Source organism: Pantherophis guttatus, chromosome 2 (genome assembly GCF_059756535.1).
Source record: "Pantherophis guttatus breed Tessera chromosome 2, ASM5975653v1, whole genome shotgun sequence".
Taxonomy (NCBI): Eukaryota; Metazoa; Chordata; class Lepidosauria; order Squamata; family Colubridae; genus Pantherophis; species Pantherophis guttatus.
Genome location: NC_142064.1, coordinates 249,682,003 through 249,701,206, shown reverse-complemented (window position 1 = coordinate 249,701,206; position 19,204 = coordinate 249,682,003). Strand labels below are relative to the sequence as shown.

Here is a 19,204-nt window from a genome sequence, read left to right as displayed (position 1 = left end):
AAGCGAGTCCCAGGGGAGTCCCAGACAGGCTGGCAGGCAAGTAAGTGGCTGCTTTTGGTGGGAGAAGGTGCACAATTGGCTGGTGAGACACTGAGTGGGATCAGGAGTGACTGCTGCTGGGTGGCGGGAGAGTGTCAGACCTGCCCCAACTTAGACATTTAAGAAAGAAAGACTCTCAACTCCATCTGGTTGAAGTGATAGGTTTTGGGTTGTTTTTTTTTTTACTAAAGTTAAATGATTGCAGCTAAAGTAAAGCTAGATGTGAGCATTCCCTTGTAAAGGTTACCCTTTTCCCCTTTCTCTGCTCCTCCCCCTTTGATCAATCCATCAGCGCCCGATAATATGCCAGTTTGAAGTTTTGGAAACTGCTTTGATGCTTGCCGCCTCTCGATGTAGTTTCACATTCTGTTCCCAGGCCGTGTGTCCTTGGCAGCTGGCTCATTCCAGTTTGGCACCTCTGGTTCTTGTCAGCGTGGCTCCCCGCCCTCTGTTTGTCTTCCCATGCTCATGCCCGAACTTTACTTCCCCAAATTCCTTTTCCCCTCCTCTCCCACATTTTATGGCAGGAGGCCAGCAGAATGAAGAAGCTGAAGATGGCAGACCTGACAAGTGACTATTGGAGCAACTTGCAACCTTCCCTGCTGGCTGCCCCGTTGACTTTGCTTGCAGGAAGCCGGCAGGGAAAGGTCACCAATGCGCATCATGTGACCATGAAACATAGCAACTGTCATAGGTGTGAACCAGATTGTGATCACATGACTGCAGAGACACTGTGATCGCTGGCAGTCAAAAGTACCACTCGTTCAGTGCCATTGAAACAGGGGTGAAATCCACTTACTTTCGCTACCGGCTCGCAAATGGGAGTGTGCACGTGCACACTCACTTCACTCGTGCGCGACACCTCTGCGCATGCACAGGACCTTCTGTGCATGCGCATAGCATCAAAAATGGGACATGATGACGTCTGGGCGGGTGGGCGGAGCTTCCCGCTGCTGGCACTACTGGTTCGCCCGAGCTGGATAGAACCAGCTGCATTTCACCAGTGCATTGAAACTTTGAATTGTCACTGAACAAGTTGTTGTTAAACGAAGACTACCTGCATATTGTTTCCCCCATTTCCTCTTTTTTCTTGGATGCTTATAAACCTTGATCATTTTGCTACTGCTTTCAAATGAAGATGATATGGAGCTTCGGGGAAATCAGATCTCCAGGGTTTTATTCCCAACTCAAGGAAAGAATGACTAAAATCAAGAGATTTCCCATTGTTGTTATTAAGGGTAACAAGATGTTGCTTCTTAGATGGAAATCAGAAATGGTTATTATTTCAGCCTAAAGAAAAAGCAAGTGTCAGCCCTATAAGCTAGACCAGACTAAGAAACCAATGCCATCTAGGACTACTTTTATTACTAAATAAAACTAAATAAAACTTTTATAAGGTTATCTGTGGACTGCTTCTCCCTGCCCACTCCATCAGATCAGATAGGATGGAATGCTCCAGGTCCTTTCTCTTAATTGTTGTTATCTCGCCACAACTGTGAAGCAGTTTCTTGTCCATAGTAGCCTCTGTCCTGTGGAACTTCCTTCTCCTTGAAATCAGCAGCCACTCACCTGAGCTCATTACTAGCATCACATTGCAATGAACAAGGACATACATTCAATTTCACAGTTACTAAGTTTGTTGGCCGAGCAGTGACAAAAATAGCCCAGGAATTGATTGAAGCCTGGGAAACTGGCCTCTTGTCAGTCAACAGGGATGCTGATTTACCACCAGCTGATCAAGTACTTAGAAGCCAAGGACCCTGCAGCACAAGGAAAGAACAACAAATGATTTAACAGCCAGCCATCAACACATCAATTAACAACTAAAAGCCACACAAAACCAGGCAGCAAATACAACGCATATAAGAGACCAGTGCACACATTATGGAGACAGAAAATTTCCCTGAGGATGGGCTCCAGCATGAGTCCGAAAACTTGAAAGACTAAACTTTGGGTCTCAGTGGCCTACCCAGATTGGATTCTGCAACATTATCCTGAGGCACACATATATATACCTTCATTCGCTCACCTTTCCTTTTAAGGCCTTAAAAAGTGGTTTTTCCCTCTAGACTAAATGTTAGGATAAAGTGAGGCTGGACTCAGTGATCGCGATATTTATATAGTGGGGTATGTTTTGGGGGGGGTTGCTAAAAGATGTTCCTTGGATACTAGCTTTTATTTTTCTTTTATGTTTTTAATCACTGTTGGCATGAGCTGCCCAGAATTAGGGAATATAGGATGGGTGGGTATATATGTATTTGAAATAAATAAATAAAATATAGGATGAGAATATAGGATGGGTGGCGTATAGATGTAATAAATAAAATAAAAACAAACAAATTAGGAATCCTAATATCCTGAAAACAGCTGTGAAGTAGTAGACCCTGATTTACTTACAGTTTTCTTTTTCCTCCTAACCTAGACTGGATCGGAGAATGTGAGTTTACCAATCGCGCAGGTGTTTCCTTGTCTCTGCTTTCAGGTAAGAACAATGCTTCACAAAATCTCTCCAATACTTCTTTAGGCCACCTGCCCAGAGTTAAATTTGGCATAGCTGCTGCCTACAGTTGCAGAGCAGGTAACAGAGAACAAGATTAAGGCAGAGTTACAGTTAGGGTATTTTAGCCCATTTTCTCACCTGCGACATTTCTCAGAACTGCTTCTATAGATGGAAAAATTGAGTTCCTGTGGAGGGTTGGTTCCTTAGGTAGAAATGCATGGCCTTGGACTGGTGCCAGGGGACTCGCCGAGGAGGCGCAGTAAATCCCAAGATGTGATTGTTTTTACCTCTAATCAGCAGAAATCTAGAAGGATTATCTCCTGGATTATTTTAATTGAGGGAGGGACAAGCTTTAGTCCCCAGATGGAATCAGGCCTGCAAGGATATCATTTGTGACTCTTCCTCACCACGCCAGGATTCACTGTCATGTAAACGCTCCAATGAAATTGTAAATCTGCCATAGGTATAGTGTTTTTTTTAAAAAAGCAAGCCTATCTTTATCAAAATAATCCCATTATAATCTTAGCATCATTGTCTCACCCATTCCAGCCCCAGGCTGTTAAAAATTTAGTGCAAACCCCCATCATCAAAACAGTATCTATCCCTATTCTAACATTGCCTGGTTTATACTTGATTTTCTCTCAAGCATGGTGTGTATTCAATAAAACAGTCCTTTTGAGAAAGCTGTCCACCTCAAAGTGCTGAATTGGTTGGGTTCATCAGTTGGAACCTTGACACAAGGACTGATTTCTAAGTTATTTGTAACAAATGAGTTTTGGCAGATGGCAGCACCTGGCCAACCTGATTTGGAGATCAGAAGTAAAGGCACGTCGAGTCTAGTGAGTACTGAGATGGGAATTTAGGAAGCTTTTCCATGGTTGTAGGCTTGTCTGGGGCATTAAAGAAGCTTCCCAGAACAAGGCCATGATATTCATACTGTGACCAAAAAGCACCGTACAGATGTGCCTGTCAGAGCACCAAGAGCTGAGCTTGACTGGAATATCTGATTTGTTCCAAATGGGAAGGTAGCTTCAGATGGCCCCTAGACTGGGCCTGACACCATCTGGTGTGCTATTTCATGTTTGCAGCCATTCTCAGGTAGATTTTCCTCTTTTCTATGTCAGACTTCGTCTTTTGGGCTTAGTGTGCATTTATGGCAATCTGCAAACTGCACTGATTATGCACCTGGTTGTACAGCATCACCCACTGCCAGATACGTTCTTTGAGAATAGTGACATCAAATGCCCTGTGTCATGACTGGAATATCGTCATCCTTAACCAGCTGTTAATGCATGGATGGAAGATGGGAGGCCAGGATAGGCCCCTCCCTCTCAGGACCATCCACAGGGGCAGTGGTGAAATTCAAATTTTTTTACTACTGGTTCTGTGGGTGTGGCTTGGTGGGCATGGCAGGGGAAGGATACTGCAAAATCTCCATTCCCACCCCACTCCAGGGGGAAGGATACTGCAAAATCCCCATTCCCTCCCCAGTCCTGGGGGAAGGATATGGCACAATTTCCATCCCCACCCCATTCTGGGGCCAGTTAGAGGTTGTATTTGCCAGTTCTCCAAACTACTCAAAATTTCTGCTACTGGTTCTCCAGAACCTGTCAGAACCTGCTGGATTTCACCTCTGCACAGGGGGTTTCAAAAAAGTCAAGATGATGACTGCAACTATGCAACTGAGGCCTTGGGCATACATATACAGTCTACCTTGTGCCAATCAGATGTATGAACAGACCGAATCAAATAGGTCCACAGTTTCACAAGACACTCCCTACACTGGGTTGGGTCATGTGGCTTAAAACAAATGAGACCACAAGTCAGAGTTGAGTCTAGACAAGAGGAGATGGAAATGGTAGAGAAGGCTGCTGTAGCTGTGGATCCAAGGGGCTTGGCTTCTCCTTGAGAAGAGGTTACCCAACCTTGGTATTCCTCCCAGAGGTAGATATTGCAGAAGTATAAAAATCAGATGGATGGATGGATGGATGGATGGATGGATGGATGGATGGATGGATGAGGATTGCTCTTTAAGGCCACCTCTCTCCCCCTCCTTATCCTCTCAAATATTGCGTTCATAGGTCTGGCCCAAGATTGAAGACCAAGCTGACACACCTCGAACTCATTTCTGTCCCTTTGCAAATGGTATGAAAATGGCATTTCATTCTGTTTTTAAGGCAGATAACTATTGGCTAAAATAAATGTCAATATATGCATATATGGGGGAATGGGCTTGCTGGGAAGATGGGGTCTCTTTGATAGAAGTGTCCCAAAGGTGCTTTTTCAGGAGGCAACTGGACTTTCTTGTTTTTTTTTTCTTTGAAGACGTTTTGCTTCTCATCCAAGAAGCTTTTTCAGCTCTGACTGGATGGTGGGGAATGGAAGGATTTATGGTACTGTATATTCCTTGCAGGCAGCTGGTCATCTGTAGCTACAGATGTTTAGCTCTGCAATTTGGGATGAACACTTTTCGAATGGTTTGGGTATATGAAGAGATTTCCAGAAAAATTGCAGACTACAGGAACCATTAGCACTAGTCAGGTGACCCTAAGGACACAGATAAACCTCCATGTGCTTCAAGGACTCTCTAAAAGGATGCAAGTGTCCAGCTGTCTTGCAAGGAATATAAATCCTTCCATTCCCCACCATCCAGTCAGAGCTGAAGAAGCTTCTTGGATATGAAGTGAAAAAACAAACAAAAAAAAATCAAAGAAAAAAGCAAGAAAGTCCAATTGCCTCCTGAAAAAGCATCTCAGACCTGGATGACTTGAGAATCGCTACAGACGTTGATAGTAAGTGCAGCCTCTCATTTCAGACCCAGCAGCTTTGGCCAGGGCCTGGAAACACAGCCGCTTGGAAGTTCACACTTCTGGTGGGAGTTTGAGCTGCTTCGTTTCTGCTCCGTGTGACCTTCAAGGAGATCTGGTTCCCTGCTGGCGGATGGAAGAGCTTGCCTGCCAACCTCTTCATCCCCATCTGCATCTGGTCCTCATTCCACATGTGAGTAGAGAATGCAAAAAGAGGGAGGGGGAAGAGAAATGTCAATCAGGAGATGAAGAACTAGCTGAGAACTGGAACAACGATAAGATCTCTTGTCAGTGTGCTGTCACTGCCAGGTAAAAGGGATCCTGGTAAAAATTTCCACTAGGAATTACAAAAGATAAACCTGATTGTTACAACCTTTTCTCTCTTCCCTCCCCAATTCCTCTCTCTTTTTTTTCTTCTTGTTTCTTTTTTGTTCTTTCTTCCATTTTTGCACTAAGAAGTCTTCCCTCCCTCCCTCTTTCCCTTCATTCATTTATTCATTCATTCCTCTTTTGAAAGTCTGAGGGTCCTGCTGAGAAATGATGCATCTGACATCTTCATTTCTTCAGAAGACCTTTAGAAAATGGAAGTAAGGGTGGGATTCAGCCGGTTTGGACCGGTTCGGGGAAACCGGTAGTTATGGCCAGTGGCTGGGCCCGCTGACCCACCCTGGCACTATCCCATCTTATACAATCACCATGTTTTTGACGCAGTATACATGTGTTTAAGGCGTGCATGCAAGCAAGCTATCCCGTCCTATACAATCCCTGTGTTTTTGATGCAGTGCGCACGCTCTCACATATTTGATTCTGGACGAACCGGTTGTTAAATTATGTGAAGCCCACCTCTGGATGGAAGAGATGGTCAAAAGACTCATAGGTGGAAAGAGATGCCATCTCTAAGAGTTTGTGCCATTAACAAATTTTAGTGCACACATATACACTCTCTCCAAAATACGTAACTATATTTTTGTGATGGAAGCAATGGGAATAGTCATGTTTAAATGGTTAAATATATGGGAGTATTGTTCTAATTATTATTATTAGATTTCCCTCCCTCCCCCACTTTTTAAGATGCATTTTTGTCAACTCAATCCAGTGAACTTACTTAATACTCCTGCCTCCTATTTTTCCCCACAACAACAACCTTGTGAGGTAGGTTGAACATAGAGAGAACCCAAAGTCTCCCAGCTGGCTTTCTGTCCACGTCAGGACTAAAACTCAGTCTCCTGGTTTCTAGGCCTCACCTTAACCACTACACCATGCTGGCTCTGTTCCAAATGTATCAATTCAATTTAATTAATTTAGGATCCAATCTGGGTCGGTCACTGGGACCAGAGGTTTTGTCTTCCGAGCTTTCGGATCTCATCCTCAGGGAACTTGAAGGCTAGAGAGGGCCAGATCTAAGTACCCTGTGGGCCAGATTTGGCCCACTGGCCTTGAGTTTGACATCCCTGGGCTAGAGGATTATAAGCATTTCATTGGAGACTTTAGGTGTAGCTCCTTGCAGTCAGGTGAACGTTGTGCTTTGCACATGAGCTGAGGGGGCAGACATACAGTACACACACATAACTTTGTGTCCCAGCTTTTCTGCAACGAGTTTTCTTGTAACGGAATTGATTTTCCCAATTTTCATAGGAACCACAGGAGTTCCCAAGACTGCGACCTCATCCCAACCTGTGTGTGCAGGTAGGAACAGAATTTTTTTTTTAAAAAAATGGGCAACCTTACTTTCAGTTTCCAAGGACCCTCCACAGGGCTGGATTATTTTAGCAGACATCAAAAGTCAAAAAGACTTTTTGACTTCTTTTTTTTCTCATTGCTCTGAAATGGAGTTCAGACTGATTTACAGGAGAAAAAAAAAAAAGACCAGACAAGAAGGCATCTTCAATGACTTTTTGCTTCTTGGAGCTGTTGTTGTGGTTTTATTGAACTTCATCCACAGTGTGTCTTTTAATTTAGATCACGGTTTTCAACTTTGGCAATTTAAAGATGGCAGGAGGGCTGGGGAATTCTGGGAGTTGAAGTCCACACCTTTTAAAATTGCCAAGGTTGGAAAAGCCTTGTCTAGATGTATAACGTGAATCTGGCTGCTGTTTCCTGAGCAAATGCCCAAGTCATATAAAATAACCATCGCCACTTGAGAGTCTGCTTTATGACTGTAACCGGCATGGAGCAAAATCTCTGCAAAATTACACGTTCCACATTTTATACAAATAAGACAGAGAGCATATAATCCAACTCCAAATTAATGTCTATTGTTTTATTGACTTCCACAGAAAAATTAAATCCAGAGACATTTTTCTTCCAATTTATTTCCGCATTGCGCTTCCATAAGTGTGTATCCAGATTCAGACCTGGTCAAGAAAGCCATACATATTACTACTAAATAGAAACGGTTCTCTTATGTGATTATGTGATAAGTGGTGGTGCACATGGTTAGGATGCTGAGTTGACATTCAGCAAGCTCGCTTTCGAGACCTGGGTGCTGCTACTTGACGGGGCGAGCTCCCGTAACTCACTCCAGCTCCTGCCAACCTAGCAGTTTGAAAGCAAGGAATCATGAGTAGATAGTTAGGTACAGCTTCGGTGGGCACATTAATGGAGACATGAAAGGAACCTCCAACCGGGATCGCCTGGGCATCAGTGATGTCACTAGCTAATCCTTTCAGCACGGAAGCGCTTTGATGCTTTCACCACAAATCATGAACGTGATCATGATAATCTCCCCAGATTCCAGCAATCCAATTTTTCCCTCATTGTACAGGTAAGAAGGAATGGAAGTACCTATCTCCAAAGCTGCCTGCAGGATGGTAAGTGCTGATGTAGATGCATGCCAGACTGTTCCCACAATTATTTTATAATTATTTTTTATTTTATTTATTTGTCAAGAACATATTAGATAATATATATAAGTATAAGCATGAATTACCAATGACCTCCCATCGACCTGTGCGCTCCCACAGACAGGGCCTCCTTGGGGTCCCATCAGCCAAACAATGTAGGCTGGTGACCCCCAGGGGGAGGGCCTTCTCTGTGGGGGCACCTACCCTCTGGAATCAGCTGCCCCCAGAGATAAGGAGAATCCAAGACCTCGGTGCCTTCCGCCGCGCCCTTATAACTTTCTTTTTCCAGTAAACCGGGCTGGCTTAAAAAAAAATTTTTTTTTAATGTTTTAATTGGTTTGTCACTTTTTAAATTATGGGGCCAAATAGATATATATTCTTTTAATTGTTTTTAATGTTTGTATTTTATGTTTCTTATTTGTGGCTGTACACCACCCTGAATCCTTCGGGAGAAGGGCGGTATATAAATTCGAAATAAATAAATAAATAAATTGAATACATAAAATAGATACAAATAGAGGAAACATTAGGACAGGGACGATAGGCACGCTGGTGCTCTTATGCATGCCCCTTATAGACCACTTAGGAATGGGGTGAGGTCAACAGTGGAGAGTCTTAGGTTAAAATTTGGGGGGTTTTGGGATGAAACCACAGAGTCAGGTAGTGTATTCCAGGCATTGACCACTCTGTTGCTGAAGTCATATTTTCTGCAATTGTGTTTGGTTCACTTCGTCTGCCTCCAAAGGCAGCTGATAACAGTCATATGGCCCTGGCCCCATCTCTGCCTCTGACGCACAGCACGCGTCAGAGCCTTTCCCAAACTCCAGGACTGGCCCATGTTCCTCCCCAATCTCCTCACTGTCTGAATCTGCTGCCAGCTCTGCTGGCCGCTGGCGGGCCACAACAAAAAAAGCTCTCTCAAAACCTACCATTCCTGGTTCCAAAAGATGCTTAGGAAAAACAGAGTCTGTCCAGAATCCTCTCTGATTTAAAATGTCTGTCTGAATGCAAGAACTGACTCTATAAATCCATGAGATCGCTGGGCTGAGATTAATCATTTACGCTGCTGCTTTTCTTTTCGCCTAGATGTCACAAGAAGCCAGAAATACTTACTGTTTCAGGAGATTCAGGATTCCCAGGGGAATTCTTTAGTTCAAATTATGGAGCAAGGCACCTGGATCTCCACTGCTCAGGTCTTCAATACGGTAAGGCCTTTCTCCATCCAGCCTTTCTCTTCCTCCCTCTGTGAGTGGGCAATCCAGTGATCCTTTCATTCCTCCCCCCTCCTTTTCTTTCTTTACAGAGAAGAACAACATTGGAGGAAGACCTGAGGAACAGTATGCAGTTAGGGAAGTGCATGCAGGTGAGTAGTAAAATGAGGGCTGGAAGCAATGGTAAAATATAAAAAATGTTACTACCAGTTCTGTGGGTGTAGCTTGATGGGGGGGTAATGTGACTGGATGGGCGTGGCCAACTTTTTTTTTTTTTTAACTTTTAAAAGCATTTTGTACAACGTCTTCAGCCGAAGAGCAGTGGTGGGTTCCTCCCGGTTCGGCCCAGTTCAGCCGAGCCAGTAGCGGTGATGATATGACGTCACCGAACCGGTTCTCTTTGTTCGGGAGCTGCCTGCCCCTGCATTATTCTTACCTTTTATTTGGCCCCACCCCCAATCTATTTGCTGCCTCCCGAGTGCCAGCTGATCGGCTAGAAGGAAAAAAACTGTTTAAACTCTTACCGCAGGGCTTCAAAGGGCCGCCCTAAAGCTGATCAGTGTTAAAAGGCAGTGTGGTGGTAGACCAATGCGCTCCAAAAACAAATGGGTAGACCGGTGCCTCCAAAAACAAATTGGTAGACCGGAACGCTCCAAGAACAAATGGGTAGACCGGTACAGCTCTGCAAGCAGTTAAAAGCCTGGTAGACCAGTACCTCTGCTAAATCCTAAAGAATTGTCACATGACCATCAAACCACGCCCACAAAATAAGCCACGCCCATAGAACCGGTAGTAAAAACTTTTAGAACCCACCCCTGCCGAAGAGCCATGCTAGCTAGGAAATTCTGAGAGTTGAAGTCTACTCATCTTAAAAATTAGCATATTTGGAGACCCTTGGCTCATAAATAGCCCTTCAGCCCAGCCAGGGAGAGATTTGGAAATTTCTTGAAGTATTCCATGAGCTGCACTATAAATGAAGATTCTTTTGGTAACTTGGACAGTGTTCCTGTAGCTTCCAAGATTCTGCATTTAGTCCAGGTGAATATTAAAGGGACTTCATCTAAATCTTGCCTTATGTCTTTGTCTTATGTGGACAGGTGAATATTTTTTACTAGACAGTTGTTCTTTATTGTTTTCTGCAGATATGGCAAGAAGAAGGGACCAATGCTACTATACTCTGGGCATGTTCAGCGGAGCATTGTGAGTGTCTTGTGTTTGAGATTAAGGACTAGGAATGCTATTTAGAAACCCACCTCACCAAAAAACTAGGGTAGCTGTTACATAGAAAACAATTGGACTGCTTGGTATACGCTGGATCAACTCCCATCCTGACTGCTGCCTGGGGAAAAGACAGAAATCCACTGTTTTCCATAAAGCTAGGAGGACAGAGGCCCTCTGGATTTTCTGGCTGTTCCCTGGAGCAGATGCTTCTACTGAGAAGGCCTATATCCTAGGTCCTATCAAATAACACTGTTTAAAGGAGAAGACCCGAAACTCATTCACCCTATCTGATTTGGTGGGACAATCTCCCTTGGGGAGAGGTGATATCTCACATAACCTTGCCCCATGCCATGTAGGGCTTTAAAAGTGAAAACTAGCACCTTGAATTGCATCTGGAAGGAAACTGGGAGCCAACAGATGGGCATCTAAAACTGCTTGTACAAGGTTTCCAAAACTGTGTTCTGGACCAGCTGAAACTTCTGGGCGATCTCTAACAATAGCCCCACATAGAGTGCATTGCAGTTGTCCAGTCAGGAAGTGACTAAGAAATCAGTGACTATGAGCTGGGCCTCCTGATCCAGGAATGGGCCCAAATGACACACAAAATAAATTTGTGCAAAAGCCACAGCTGCCACTTCTCCTCCAACAGGAGCTACCACTCTAAGAAGAATCCCAAAATAGTTTTATTAACTCCGTTGGGCGAAATGAGAACCCATCAAGAGTTAAAGATGGCAACTCTCCGGGTCCTGGACACACACCCAAAGAAGTCTACCTTAAAGTGAAGCCAGCCCAACACTTTGCCTTCAGCCTTAGCCAATGGGAAAATGACAGGAAGAGATAGGGGTGGTCCATGCAAATTGGGCTGGGACCCAAGTACTGAATTCCTGCTCTCTGTACTTTGATGCAGATCCCCGGACCTACTGGGTGCTGATCTGGTTGGTCACTCTCCTAGGGAGCTGCTGTGTTCTGCTCATGCTCCTCTTCAAGAAAGAAGCAGTAAAAGGTACCCTTCTTGTTTCTCAAACCCCAAATCTAGTCCTATGCTGCTGTTGGAAGAAATGTCCATCTGGGTTCAGTTCAAAGTGGGGAAGAAAGACACTGGAAACATGGTGGCTGTATGGAAAGATGGTTTTTAATGGTGGGCAGGATCACATGGTTTGAGATCCTGGGCAAAAAGGCATATGGGTGAGAGAGAGAGAGATATTTATACCCTCCCTTGGGCTTTGAATTTGAGCTTGTATTCTGATTGGTTGTCAGACTCCCATGGGGCCATGCAGGGGTACCTTTGTAGGTTGTCTTTGTCCCAGGCTTGGTTGAGCCTTGCTAGTGATGATGTAATGGCTTTGGGCAGTTCCTATTATGGCTCTGCTTGAAGGAGGTAGATCTTTGTTGTGTAGAATAGACTGGCCCAGGCCTTAATGGCCCATTAACAAAGGTGTGGGGGGCTGAGTTTCTGCCTCCCTTTTAGGGGTAATATTCTGCCCTTTTAATATTTCCTAAAATATTTCATTTTTCTAGGAGACGGGTGGGTTTTATTTATTTATTTATTTAATTTATTTAATATAATTTGTATGCCGCCCTATCTCCGTAGGACTCAGGGCGGCTCACAACAAATAAAAACAAACCCAATAAAACATAAAATACATAAATGTATAAATATATAATTTAAACATATATTAAAACCCATTAAAATAATCAAAAAAACCCTCAGTCCAGGCTGGGTTTTAACTTCCTACACTGCCATACTCAATAAATATTGCCTCGGCTACTTATTCCCTTGCTCTTTTCATGACCCCTTTCATCCTAGCCTTGGCTAAAAATTCTGCCACATCTCTAATTCATTTGCCTTCCTTCACTTAGAACTTTTGCATTGTATTGTATTTCCATGAATGCCTTTCTACTGTCTTGCATGTGTTGTGTTTCTGCCCAAGCAATTTGCACTGCCTGCTATTTGGCAATCAAGCCAAGCTTAAAGATTTGCTTTGGTTCCAAGATCCTAGAAAACTGGCAATGTAGCAGCCCTGTCATTAATAGCCAGCACAGTGTGACTTTCTCAGGGGTCTGTGAAATTAAAATTATTTGCCAGCCTATGTTAAAAAATAACACTGCTCAAATCCCATCAAAGAATCGTGAGAAGTAATAGTGGCTGCATATGCATCGATTTTAATTTTTAATAGAGTAAATATATATAGAGAGAGCTAATTTGGTGTAGCAATTAAGGCATCAGGCTAGAAACCAGGAGATGGTGAGTTCTAGTCTCACTTTAGCCACAAAGCCAGCTGGATGACCTTGGGCCAGTCCCCCTCTCTCAACCCTAGAAAGAAGGCAGCAAGGGCAAACCACTTCTGAAATCTTGCTGAGAAAACTACAGGGACTTGTCCAGGCATTCGCCAGGAGTCAACAATGACTTGAAGGCATCAAAAATGTGCTTTATGGATTCTAATATTTTGATTGGGTACGCAGTCTCCATCTCACTCATTTATTCCAGCAACATCTCTTTCTTCCACATGTTCTTTCCTCTTGGTTTTTCCCCAGGTGATCTGATTCTTTTCATATTACCCTTCCACCTTTCCCACTAAAGAATCTTACTTAAGGCAGAAGAGGAAGATCAAGAGAATAATCTCTTAGTTTTGTTCTAGTGGACCTTTTCCTTCTTCTAGAAGCCAGGTTCCCACAAGAAAGGCCAAATCTCACAAGACCAGAACCTTTATTTTCTTTAGCCTTTAATTTCTGCTCTGAATGGAGTTCGCAGACTTCATTGCTATTTAATTATTCTTTCATCCTCGCTCAACACATTCAAGTTTAAGTTCAATATGGTGGAGGAGCTATGGATCATCCCCCCCATCTGTGCATTTGCATTTGAAGTCATGGTGACTTTTCCTGTCCGTTTACTCAGACCCTTGGGATATGTACATTTGTTGTCTGATTCAAAGAGAAGAAGGGAAGGATCTGCCCTGCCAAGCCTCGGTGTGTGTGAATTTGTCCATTTGCTACAGAAGCCACATTTCATTATTCCAACTCAGAATTCACCCACAGGACACATTTGATCTGGCAGTTAGTGGGCTTCCACCACTCCATTAATGTTTTTCTCTATTTACAGGCTGGTTCAAGATCCTGAAAGAAGATTACAGTTCCAGAGGTAAAGGCAACAGAGGCTCTTGTAGCATTTGGAAGATAAAATATGGCAATAATTCTTCTCTGGGGAATCTCCTGTCATCAGTCTCTTGAACCCTCAAATTCTTCTGTATCTTTTCTAATTCTCAGCCTTTCATTTCTATCCAGAAATAAAATTTACTGTGGTGGAACATAGTCTGGATTCCCAGGAGGGAGAGGTTGCATTCCAGAGGAGCAAGAGACAGCGAAGTTTAGATAGTTTGTTGAGAGGAAGACGGTCAAGAAAGCTCCTCTCTAGGAGTTCTCGGAGTATATCTTTAGTGATGCAAGTGATTTGCTTTAGATTAACAAGATTGATGTTGGGATCCAAAACTCAAGGAGGATATGTTAAGAGCAGTTTATGTTATTGTTCCTTATTTATAGACAGAAATCTTTCTAAACTAAAGTTCCATGAGACGGTCAGAATCCCAGAAGTAGGGTGAGATGAAATCCCTGCTGAATATACATTGTTACAAACAATCCTCTAGGCCGGCGACTTCTTATCTGTGAATGGGAAAATGTCATTTCTAAGGGGTAAATGCCAGGGGTGGGATTCAGCTGATTCTGATCGGTTCACTGAACCGGTATTTGCAAGGACTGGCTGATCCTTGTTTAACAACCATTCATTCAGTGACCACTTGAAATTATGACAGCACTGAATGATGGGGACTTATGACTGGTCCTGAAAGTAATGGCTATTACAGCATCCCATGGTCAAATGATCACAATTACTGATGCTCCCTGCTGGCTTCCAACAAGCAAGGTCAGTTGGGAAGCCTGCAGGAAGTTGCAAATCATGGTCACATGAAGTCCTTGCTTATTGTGATGCACTTAACAGCAGCAACCAGAACTGCTGGAATTGCCATTGTAAGTCAACGAGATCATGTGATTTTTCTGTTTACAATCGTGTTGCTTAGCAATGGGATTTCTGATCCTATACATCGTTGTTAAGCAAAGACTACCTATACTCTCTTTAATTTTTTTGAGAAGAGGTGGAAGGCACAGGGGTTCAGCATAGTTGTAAGTGGAATGGATGCTGTATTCAGTTACCAGCCAAAAAGCAAGCACTGATTAGCTAAAGAGACTTTTGCGCTGAGTTGTGGCTAGAAAAAGCAGGTATAAATTAGTTGGTGCTTCCCAGATGTGCTGGACTTTCATACATATATATCTGCAAATACTCAAAACAGTCAATTCATTTTCTCTGTGTTTGAATTGAATTCAGAAGGTTTGAGAGGTGAATTGGCTGAAAGGCCCCTAACAATTATATCATTACAAATTTTTATGAATGACTTACCATATTTTTCGGAGTATAAGACTCACCTTTTTCCCCTGTAAAAGGGGGTGAAAATTTAGGTGTGTCTTATACACCAAATGTAGCCACGCCCACTCACTGGTCCCCACTCTTTGGCCTCTGCCTCGCAGCAGTTACCTCCTTGCAAGCAAACAGCAAGAAAAAACAGCTCCTTTCAGCTTCAGCACAGCCTAATTAGCACAAGTTGATTGGATCAGCCTCCCAACTCTCAGCTGGTTTGCTCTCAGCTGGTTTGCGCAGGGCTCTGCTGCTTGCTGCAAGGAGGTAAATTGCTGGAGCAGATTTTTTTTTCCTTGTGCTAATCAAGCTATGCTGAAAACAAAAATGAAAGTAAAGCAGGCTGTTTGCTGTTTGCTGCAATGAGGCAAAATTGCTCAGAGGCAGAGTCAGATTTCTTTTTCTTCTTTTCCTCACCAAAAAAGGTAGGTGTGTTTTATACTCTGGTGCATCTTATATTCCGAAAAATATGGTATGTATCAGTCATTAAGATCCATCCCAAACTTTTGTTGGTTTGGATTGCAAATTTCCTGGTCACATTTTGGAAAACCAGCAATAGATAAAGAGAAAGTGCAAAGAAAAAGAGGAGGGTTTGGAAGATAACAACAACAACAACAACAACAACAGAGTTGGAAGGGACCTTGGTTCCCTGCTCAGGCAGGAAACCCTACACCATTTCAGATAAGATGAAAAAATTGAACTTCAGCATATAGAATTTGCAACGATGCATCTAAACATGAGAGAGCCACTTGTGAAGGTGCTGGATGAGAAAGCAAAGAAGAGAGACATGGGGTAAGAAGATTTGTTATTGTTTATGGAACATCTCATCTCTCTCTCTCTCTCTCTCTCTTTCTCACCACAGGAATGCTTCAGGGACGACGGGTCCTCATTCTCTACTCTCCAGATCATGAAGGCTATGAGCGTGTGGTGGGCATCCTGGCAGATGCGCTGACTCAGCTGCAAGTATCTGTATCCCTGGAGTTGTGGAGCCGTGGGGAGTTGGGGTCTCTGGGACCCATGCAGTGGTTCCACGCCCAGCGACGCTTGGTACTTCAAGAAGGCGGAGTTATTGTGCTGCTGTTTTCCCACGGTTCTGTGGCCAGTTGTGCAGAATGGCTGGGCTGGAAACAGAACTTCCCTCGGTCCACCTTCAAACCAGACAGCACATTCTTGGCTTCCCTCAACTGCGTCTTGCCTGATTTCCTGGCTGGTGAAGCCAGGGCCACATACATTGTCGGCTGCTTTGAGAAGCTTCTTCCAGTCAATGAGATCCCTGACCTCTTCCATTCAGTGCCTGTCTATCCTCTGCCCTCTCAGCTCTTTAGCTTCCTGCTGACCTTGGCTGGCCCCAGGGTAGGACACAAACAGAAGAACAGCCTCAGGAGACATGCAGAGGGCATCCACAAGAGCCTGGAACGGGCAGTGCATGAATGCCAGCAAAAGTACCCCAGCTAGTAGAACCTGTAATTGCTGCTTTCTCAGCAGGAGGATAAACAGAGTAAATGCATTCTGTCACCATCCTTGAGGAATAAGACTTTCAGAAGTGAGCTGGTAAAAGGGCATCTGAGTGTACTGACATATAGTTTTTCCAACAAGTCAGAGTGGCCAGTCTGTTCCTGTAATTTGGAAAGAGGCCTGTGATAGTGTAACAAGACTGAATCATGGATGGGAACTTGTTTTGCATAGCGGTTCAAGTGATAAGGTACCTGTAAGTGGCTGGTGGAGGTAATGAGCTTGTCATCATATTACTGAATGGTAACCTGAGCCTGAGTGGCGTAGGAGGCTAATGCCTCCTAAGGCAGCATTTAACATCCAGCTGCCTGCAACTACTGCGAGTTCAATTCTCACCAGGCTCAAGGTCGACTCAGCCTTCCATCCTTTCTAAGGTGGGTAAATTGAGGACCCAGTTTGTGGGGGCAATAAGCTGACTTTGTATAAATATACAAAAGTATGAAGGCTATTGCTTAACGCATTGTAAGACGCCCTGAGTCTCCAGAGAAGGGCGGCATATAAATCAAATAAAAAAACAAACAAACCAGCCAATAATATGAAGGGAGACCATCAGTAGATCCAGAATGGAGGATCTCCAAAGGTGTGGACCTCTCACCTTCATGCCTTGCTTTGAAGCTCCCTTGAAGCAACTGCTTGGCCAGCAAAATGCAATAATGATAAAAAACTAGAAATACTCAGATTAGAGTGATGCAGAGCACTTTATGAAATTAGCTGCTCAGAGCATCAAGGGAGCCATGTCCTGTGAAGGCTCGGCATGGCTTGGTTTTGATGGAGGTGTCTTCAGGGTGTGCACTTGTATCTCAGAAGCTTAGGAAAACATCTCAGAATGGTGACACTGAACTTTGGACTGATACGGCTACCTCAGCAAGTTTGGAAGGAAGGATGTGTTTGTTGGTTTCCAGAAGGTTCCTTCAGATGGTTCGCACAGCCTTTATTTAAAAATGAAAAGGGCTTTGGATACATTCTCCGCCTTTTTATCAGGATCTCATCTGCACATCCTGCTTGCCATAATGTCTGCATTACTAAATGTTTTTGAGAGACCTCTGCCACAGACTACTGAGGTGAGGTGGCCTAGAATCATCTTTGGTTGTTCCAGTTTGGAAGTGGTGTTTCCCTTCTTCTCCTGACACAAAACTTTCTATGAGGACAATTTAGGATGTATCAGGGAAGAGGTTAGAGATGATGAATCAATGAGAGTGATTTGCTCAGCTCTAGCTGTCTTGGCAAGTCGACTCCTTCCCTGCCCAATAACTGGGCCCCGTACCTCCACTATACTGGCCATTTTGTCTTTGGTTGGAGGACAGACTAGACACTTGGTCTCTGTGGGGAAGGCTTTCTTTTATTTATTTTGTGGATGTTGTTATTGTTTTAAAGTCTTTTCAATTGTATTAATTGTCTCAGAATTTTAGAATTGTAAGCCGCTCAGATTCACGTGATTGAGTTGGGCGGCTATAGAAATTGAATGAAACAAACAAACGAAGTTTCCCTCAAGAGGGAGAAAGGAAAGCAAGTCCCAGAGGCACAATAGCACTGAGAATTCCCTGGTTTCTGCCTTCGTATTTCAAATTAGCTCTTTTGCTCATTTAAGCAGACTTTTGGGTGAAGAGGGAGAATTGACACAGGTATATTGAGCCTCTGTTTCTTTGACAGAAGATGTTCTACAGTAGCCCTTGACTTACAAACATTCGTTTAATGGCTGTTTGAAGTCGCAATGGCAATTGAAAAAAAGTGACTTTTGATTGTTTTTCACACAACCATTGCAGCATTCCCATGGTCACATGATCAACATTCGGGTGCTTGGCAACTGGCTCGTATTTATGACGGTTGCAGTGTCCCGGGATCATCCTTTTGTGACCTTCTGACAAGCAAAGTCAATGGGGAAGCCAGATTCATTCATTGTCCGATCTGTCGCGACCCCATGGACATCAATCCTCCAGGCCTTCCTGTCCTCTACCATCCTCTGGAGTCCATTTAAGCTCATGCCGACTGCTTCAGTGACTCCATCCAGCCACCTCATTCTCTGTCATCCCTTTCTTCTTTTGCCCTCAATCGTTCCCAGCATTAGGCTCTTCTCCACTGAGTCCTTCCTTCTCATTAGGTGGCCAAAGTATTTGAGTTTTAACAACCATATTACTAATTTAACAACTGCAGTGATTCACTTAACAACTGTGGCAAGAAAAGTTGTAAAATGGGGCAAAACTCACTTAACAACTGTCTCGCTTAGCAACAGAGATTTTGGGTTCAATTGTGGTCGTATGGCAAGGACTACCTGTACTTTCTTCTATTGCTCTTTACAGATGAATGGCCCTATGAAACACATTAATAACATTGCCATCTAGAGCCAAATTCCTGCAGATGCAGACGATTGATTCAAGAGGACAATACTGTAGTCCTCTCAGAAGAAACATACTGCAAATAAGAACAATCAATACTAAATACATACATTGGCAAAGGGTAACTTATTCATATCATAGATGCTCTCATAAAATGACAAGAGAGATGGGTGTGGATAGTCACAAAACACTTGTTTATGTGAAAACAAATTGGTAAGCTTGCTGCTGTCTTGGTAGCTTTCCAGGGTGCTCTACAGGAGGGGTCTCCAACCTTGG

General features: G+C 43.6%; 1 protein-coding gene across 2 annotated transcripts in view; it reads left to right on the top strand.

Annotated features, from left to right (window-relative positions):
- IL17RC (interleukin 17 receptor C) overlaps window positions 1-17,241 on the top strand; it is a 36,913-nt gene extending 19,672 nt beyond the window's left edge. For both annotated transcript variants that reach the window (XM_087883799.1, XM_034431736.3), the window contains 11 exons: window positions 2,462-2,521; window positions 4,621-4,684; window positions 5,355-5,539; window positions 6,982-7,032; window positions 8,111-8,156; window positions 9,276-9,394; window positions 9,493-9,552; window positions 10,543-10,600; window positions 11,529-11,624; window positions 13,722-13,760; window positions 15,946-17,241. In XM_087883799.1, coding sequence (XP_087739925.1) covers window positions 2,462-2,521; window positions 4,621-4,684; window positions 5,355-5,539; window positions 6,982-7,032; window positions 8,111-8,156; window positions 9,276-9,394; window positions 9,493-9,552; window positions 10,543-10,600; window positions 11,529-11,624; window positions 13,722-13,760; window positions 15,946-16,538 — 1,371 coding nt within the window. In that variant the 3' untranslated portion in view covers window positions 16,539-17,241. The remainder of the gene's footprint in view (window positions 1-2,461; window positions 2,522-4,620; window positions 4,685-5,354; window positions 5,540-6,981; window positions 7,033-8,110; window positions 8,157-9,275; window positions 9,395-9,492; window positions 9,553-10,542; window positions 10,601-11,528; window positions 11,625-13,721; window positions 13,761-15,945) is intronic.
- The last annotated feature ends 1,963 nt before the right edge of the window (window positions 17,242-19,204 follow it).